This window comes from Etheostoma spectabile, chromosome 11, assembly GCF_008692095.1.
Source record: "Etheostoma spectabile isolate EspeVRDwgs_2016 chromosome 11, UIUC_Espe_1.0, whole genome shotgun sequence".
Classification (NCBI taxonomy): domain Eukaryota; kingdom Metazoa; phylum Chordata; class Actinopteri; order Perciformes; family Percidae; genus Etheostoma; species Etheostoma spectabile.
In genome coordinates, this window is record NC_045743.1 from 6,793,007 (window position 1) to 6,800,181 (window position 7,175).

At 38.8% G+C, this 7,175-nt stretch overlaps 1 protein-coding gene across 1 annotated transcript; it reads left to right on the forward strand.

The window, feature by feature from the left end:
- The first annotated feature begins 3,682 nt into the window (after nt 1-3,682).
- On the forward strand, nt 3,683-6,384 carry rpe (ribulose-5-phosphate-3-epimerase). The gene is made up of 6 exons (XM_032529596.1): nt 3,683-3,874; nt 4,247-4,326; nt 4,445-4,584; nt 4,719-4,853; nt 5,694-5,780; nt 5,887-6,384. The coding sequence occupies exons 1-6, from the start codon at nt 3,753-3,755 to the stop codon at nt 6,007-6,009; spliced, it is 687 nt and encodes a 228-aa protein (XP_032385487.1). The 5' UTR covers nt 3,683-3,752; the 3' UTR covers nt 6,010-6,384.
- The last annotated feature ends 791 nt before the right edge of the window (nt 6,385-7,175 follow it).

Genomic DNA, 7,175 nt, shown 5'->3' on the forward strand with positions numbered 1-7,175 from the left:
TCCGACCATCACAAGAAACTGGTTAATGCTATCTGTTTGCTCAGGAGGCTCGAGTCAACTGCTGGCAGGAAGTGGGAGGAAGGTTTCAATCAAGATAATACATGAAAAGTTTGGAGCTGTACCAAATTCTTATAATCAACCACTGCAGAGGAAAAAGAACAAAAAACAGAGCAGAACTGTCTCCATTCCTGTTCCTGCCTTCTACAGCACAGGTTTAAGGTCACATAAGATAATTTATCTGAGGTTACAGCTCACATACTGCTCAATGCAAATGTACAGCCTGAAGAACATTTAAAGCACACACAGGGATTCTTTCCTATATGTAATCAGCACAAGATTTCCCCTGCAGATTAGCAATTGTATTATCATAGGCTGTTTTTCAGTACGCTATTTTCAGTAGGTTCTTCATTATTCTTGGCATTGATTTACCAGATAATTAATACAAAGTTAGTAAATGACTCACTTCAAAAGACTGTTAAACAAGTTCAAACAAGTTCAAACATGCCTAATTTATGCTGCTGTTTGGCCGTTAATTAGCTACCTGTAACAGCGAAACCTAAACCTCCAGGGACACAATTGTTGATAAAGCAATGAGATATAAAAAGAGAATAAAAGAGATAATACCTGGTGGAAACATTTTGAAAAAAACCCAAATATATCTATCTATTAAAAAAAACACTCTGACTAAAAAAACACATCACATTAATTAGCAGCTCAGCAACCAGAACCTTATGGCAACAGCTGATACATTATGAAAATGAACACTCACTAATTGAGTAGACCTGGATTGGAATTGATTAGTGTTCAGCTTTTCAACAAAAGATATTGTTTAATGTCTTCACAGGTGACTGATATGCAGGAACGCATGCAACGAGAAATCTTTCATCCACAAACTCATTAGGACCGCAAACCATAATATACAGTGCATATACATGTTTAAGGATTTTGATCATCCAGATAAATTCTGAAAGTCTTAGCCATTAAATTTGGCGGGCCAACAGCATACCTCTAGTAAGATGAGATAGTATTAAGGAGAAGCAAGACTTCAAGCTCAATCCACAATTTAAGGCTGGTAAATCAGCTTCACACCAGTAATGACTTTATACCTAATGTGCAGTATATATAAATAATTCATGCTGCTCAAAACATTCAAGGTTTTGTTTAGGATTCACATATTGGTCAAAGTGCCTGTTGAAAACATTTTGTTGATCTTGTATGAATATATGTGACAGTTCAGTCCTGGACAATAGGGGTTTTTCTGGACTATTTTAAAGATGAGAATATGTTAACAGTGTAAGTCACATTCCTGAGCTGTACTAAACCAGAAAAGGTGTCTTTAATGGGGACCTCTGTTAAGCAGAAGCTTTGTTGACTGAAATTATGTGCTTGGTGTTAGAGAGTTTTACTCTAAAGGTGAAGAATGTCCCTTAGTGTCAGCTGCAGGAAAAAGAATGCTCTGCTCTGAAGAATCAGAGAGACACCTTTAAGGACTTCTGAATGGGACAGACTTATAAAACTCCGCCCCTCTATGGCATTGGTCACAAAATTACTGTCAACGCCTGAAGCTTTTTTACTACCTCCCTCAGAGACTATTGAGGCCCCAGTTCTTTGTGAAGCCAACTTACTTTTCCTCAACACCATTTAAAAATCACATGTATCATCTTCCTGTCTGCCTCGAGTACGTGTTTCCATCATTGCATGCAGTAAATGCAAAACGTGGAGAAACTCATAAATGTCAGATTCTGTTTAGCCCATCTGGGTATATGAGTGTGGCACTTTGTGAGCTGAGCCTCAGCAGAGTTCTGCAGAGGGTTTTTAAAATCTCAACCATCTGCTTCTTTTAAATCACGACAATTTAAACACTTATCTGAAAAATAAAAAAAATGTTTTAGTGGACTGTGTGATGATGAAGATGACAAACAAATCAGAAAAATAATCCAAGCTTTACCTCTGAAGAGTTATAATGACACCAAACTTTATGAGATAATATGCCATTAGTACAGGAGTATGCAGAGATTATGTGACATCTGGGAAAACTTGCATTTTTCCATATCTAGAAGCTGTCCACACAAACTTCAGTCAAATAACCATACTTTAGATGATATAAATGATATGACTAACAATGCTAACAATGACAAAAATTAATGGGGCAGATTTTACGTTATTCAGTTGCATTTAATTGGATTATTCCTGAGTTAAGCGTTTTGTTGATAAGCATGGGATCCACCGGCACTAACTATTTTGTTTAATGGAAGTTAAGTTAACATGGGGCATTAAAGGCTCTTCCAATAGTAAGTCTAAATCAAAGACAATGTTATATCATTAAATGCCTTGTAGCACCACGTGTGAAACATATTTTCTTCTCTGCGCCCATTAAACTGTCTATCTGGTCATACTGACATGTAACTATTTGTAGTGACGGCCCAGCAGAATGACAGAGACAGATGGAGGGCTGTCAAGAAGTCTGTGAAATCTCAGAGGGACATTACTGTAAAACATGAAACCAATGGCCAAACAGAGTTAACATAGAAGCAGAGAGAATGCCGGGTAATTTCAATTGAGAAAGGATTCAACAGATTTGGCAATTTTATACCCTGTACACCATTTAGTTAACTGTGTCCCACATTACTTGGTGTCCTACTTAACACAATAGGTCTAGACTGATTACAAAAATGGTATCCCATTCTATTAAAGTGTCCAAATCTGGTTTTTAGGTTGTGTTCACAGTTCTGTTCCATGACTTCTCTGCCATTCTCTGCCTTTATCATAGCACAGAAACACCATAACAATTTAAGTTTTGCGGGAATAAGTTGCAGTTTTGTATGCAATGAGCAAACACGTTCATAAAAGTCCAATAACAAGGCTATGCTGACACAGACACACGCTGACATGAGCTTTGATTACTATAATCTTCTCCTCAAACAACACCCAGTCACAATTCAACTTAAATCCACCGTGAATGGCTGACATGACAGTTCATTACCCAAAAGAGCTTTGCGCCATCTAGTGTCAAGAAGTAGGCAACGTCATGTTTTGAAGGCGGAAGTGAGGAGTTGCATCAAGTTACTATTAGACAACCGAGTGAGACCGGAAGTGATGACATTTTAAATAAAACTACATTTGAGAATGCAGGAAAACGATGATTTGATTAGTATTTTCAAAATTATTATCACAAATATTCACTGAAATGATTTGACCCGGACCTGGGGAAGACCCAGGACTAGGTGGAGAGAAAGGGAAGTTTGGGGTCCCCTGCTGGAGCTGCTGCCCCCGCGACCCGAAATCGGATAAGCGGATGAAGATGGATGGATAGATGGATTTGACTTGAAATATAGTTGATGCAAATGTATTGCTAAAGCAAAAGAATGAATCCCTAAAAAAATAAAAAATACAATAATAACAAAAAATAATAATACTGTATTTTTGCAAACCGGTGTTTGAGTCAACATGTTTTCCAATGCAAGGCAATATCCTAAAACCTATTTTAAGACAGTTAAAATTAGGTCTGTTTTACTGCTTTGCAAATAAGCTATACGGTAGATACAAATGCCTTCGTGGCAAGCTCAGCAATCTATCTGGGCTTCTTTTTAGTTAGTGTCAGCAGCTGTGCAGTTTAATTAACACATTTTGGTTGTTAGATAGCTATCTGCTTACATTTTATTTTGAAGGCTAAAAGCGGAAGTTGGACCTCATGATGCGGTTAAGTCGTGTTAGCTGCCAGGTGTGCTGCACGCAGAGCAGGCAGTAACAGCATGGCTTACAGTGCGAAGATCGGTCCGTCCATCCTGAGCAGCGACCTGTCCTGTCTGGGCAGCGAGTGCGTGCGGATGATGGAGTGCGGGGCAGATTACCTGCACCTCGACGTTATGGACGGGTCAGTTTAAAATAAGATAAAATAAGCTAGCATGCTAACGAATAGCAGGCCGATTGGAAGTTCAGTGCGCGAGAGCTAAAGTTGGCTAACATCAACGAGCTAAGCTAGCATGCCAGAAGTTAAGCTTAGTAAGCTAATATTTATGTAACTGAATTTTTCTGGCTTGTGTTTGTCAATGACGAGGCTTTCAAAACCTCAGGGTGTCAAACATTATAACGGCTTCCATGTCTTAACAACAGACTTCCTCCTTCTGCCTGCTGGTTTCATTGTTTACCTTCTTATGCAAGGCGTTTGTTTGCAGTTGTTTATGCAAGACGAGATAATTTCACCACAACTGTCAAGTTTAATGTCTGATTTTGTTGCTCTTTTAAGGCACTTTGTCCCCAACCTCACATTTGGACACCCCATGGTAGAGTGCCTGAGGAAGTCAGTAGGCCAAGACCCTTTTTTTGGTGAGGCAAGACCCATCCCCAAACACATGCTAGACTTACCTTAACCCACTTATCCCATCGCATTGAGTCATGAATGCCTCTGCTACTTGCAGTACCGAAGCAGTATTATTTGTTGCAGACATGCACATGATGGTGTCTCGGCCAGAGCAGTGGGTGAAGCCCATGGCTGCAGCAGGAGCCAACCAGTATACATTCCATATTGAGTCCACCACCAACCCTGGTAACCTCATCAAGGAGATAAAGGAGAGTGGCATGAAGGTGTGAAGACAATGCTGCAAAGCAGAATAGCTATAATGTGCAAAATATGAAATATTGGCATCAGCTAAAAACATCAGTGCTGAGGCAACTGCATTTTATATATCTTCATACTAATACTGTGATTTTTTTTTTAGGTGGGTTTGGCCATAAAGCCTGGTACTACTGTTGAAGAGCTAGCACCCTGGGCTAACCAGATCGACATGGCTCTGGTCATGACTGTTGAACCTGGCTTTGGAGGGCAGAAGTTCATGGAGGACATGATGCCAAAGGTAAGAAAAAATTACAAGTAGAGAGAAAAAAAAAAGAGGAACCTTACACACAACTGCAACAACATAGATACAGTGCCATTTTGAGACAAGCGGAGATACATAACGACATGCAGGCTACTGATTTGACTTTGTGCTGCAGCAAAAGACCAGGGATCAGGTTAAATAAATCACCAATATGATATATTTTTTTGTTTTTCCCTAATATAAACCATATCATCAAAATTGTTAACAGAATAGCATGTATCAAAAGTGCAGTGCATTGACAACAATACAGTTGTTTGCACATTGTGCCACACCTTAGTGAAAAACGTAACATAACAAGCATGCTATCACATAATGGGAAAAAAACATAAACAGCCTTTGTGCAAAAAATAAACAAGCTACTAGCCAATTATTTTTGAGACAATGCAGTTACAGATGCATGCTCCATTCATTGCATCTAAAACAGTTGTTGTAGATTACATTAGTACTCTCTAAAGGTTTACTTGCACAGTGTTTTGAGGCTCAAGTTTCTGTTAAACCACAGAAGTACACACAGTTATATTACATAAGTATTAAATAAAAGATTTTCAGTTGCAGTTCTTGTTTCTTTGTGTTGCCTTATCATTTTATCACAATTAGATAAGTTAAATGACTATACAAGTTCACATCCCAGGTAGAAGCACTTGTTCACCAAAGCGTAGTAGTTTCGTCTGGCATTCAAATTTGGTCCAGAGGATGCTTCCAATTTAAATCGCAGCACTGCATCTCTTTTTGCAGTCCCATTAATATCTGAAAATGATGTTGTAGAAATGATGGTAAGAAGGTTGCATGCTCTTTCTTTTATTTCTGTGTATCCAGGTGAGCTGGTTGAGGAGTCAGTTTCCTTCATTAGACATTGAAGTAGATGGAGGAGTCGGCCCTGACAGCATTCACAAGTGTGCAGAGGTAAGGAATACAAACCCACAAATCGCTCTAATAAAGTAACCACCTTCAATTCAAATCCAGTTCAGTGAGTGTTTTTGCAGTAAGTGTATGCTTCTGTTTGCTCCAGGCAGGAGCCAACATGATAGTGTCAGGCAGCGCTGTGATAGGCAGCGACGACCCTCGTTCTGTCATCTCTCTCCTGCGCACCGTGGTGGCCGAAGCAATCCAGAAACGTTCGCTGGACCGCTGAGATGTCCTCCTTGTGACACCCTACCTGCCACAACTCAGCAGCCAGTGGGACAGACTCAAAATAGACATTTCTGGGTTTGAGGTCAGGGTTCATGGTCAGAGCACGGGGCTAATGGCCAAATGCAAATCACTTTGATGTGAGTGAAGCTGAACTGTGCCTCCTACAAAACTTTCTGAACTTCATTCTGTCCTGCCACAATCTCCTCTTTGAGCAGTTAACTCAAAGTGAGTCTCATCTCAGCATGGGGATAACCATTTCGAGACTGGAGCTGAGGTGATGCTTACTTCCATCTGTAAACATTCCTGAATATTGTTTGACACAGTATTAAGTGTAAATTAGTCATGGAAATAAAATGGTCCAATGAGCACTGTGTTTACAATATCTTTTAGTTTAGCAAGTCATTTTTCTAAATCATATCATATCTCATTAAAGCGCCCGTAGTATGCTCATTTTCAGCTTCATAATTGTATTTTGAGGTTGTACCAGAATAGTTTTACATGGTTTAATTTTCAAAATAACACATTATTTTTGTTGTACTGCACATTGCTGCAGATCCTCTTTTTACCCTGTGTTTGTATGCATTTAGAAGCAGCTGAGACACAAAATAACACTCCACAGAAAAAGTGATTGTGTTTTTTTTTTTTTTTTTTTTTTTTTTTCCTTTCTCTCTTCTCTTCTCCATAATACGGCAACTTTAAACAAAAGTGTTGGCTCTTTTCTCTGTTGTGTTGAAATTAACCATTCACAACTTGCAACGCTACTGAGCATAAATAATGTATACTTCTAAATTTCTTGAGATTTTGGTTGTGCAGTTTAAAAAGACTTCAATAGGGAGAGTTGGCTGACCTATTAAACATACTGAATTAAGCCCATTGATCTTTTACATTTAGCTTGGCAAATGCAGTACACACTCAAACAAATTCTCACTAATGTGGTGGTACACCCATCCAGTTATCTTTTAGGTAAAACTAATCCTGTATCCCTTGTAAGATGTTTTTACAAAGGGAGGCATACAATATTAGTGATAATAAAAAACAAATCTGCATGTTTTTAGACATTTCTACGTCATTAAAAACCATAATTAAATATGAAGACATAACCCTAGGTGCTACCAGAAGATATATATGAAAACAGTAGACATCTACAAGTATAACGAATGCAGTGGT

Bases quoted from the DNA above. Each gene is read 5' to 3' on its own strand.
- rpe (XM_032529596.1), top strand. From the start codon at position 3,753: ATGGCTTACAGTGCGAAGATCGGTCCGTCCATCCTGAGCAGCGACCTG. The intron at 4,585-4,718 runs GTGTGAAGACAA...TTTTTTTTTTAG, and splicing joins TAAAGGAGAGTGGCATGAAG to GTGGGTTTGGCCATAAAGCC. The intron at 5,781-5,886 runs GTAAGGAATACA...TGTTTGCTCCAG, and splicing joins GCATTCACAAGTGTGCAGAG to GCAGGAGCCAACATGATAGT.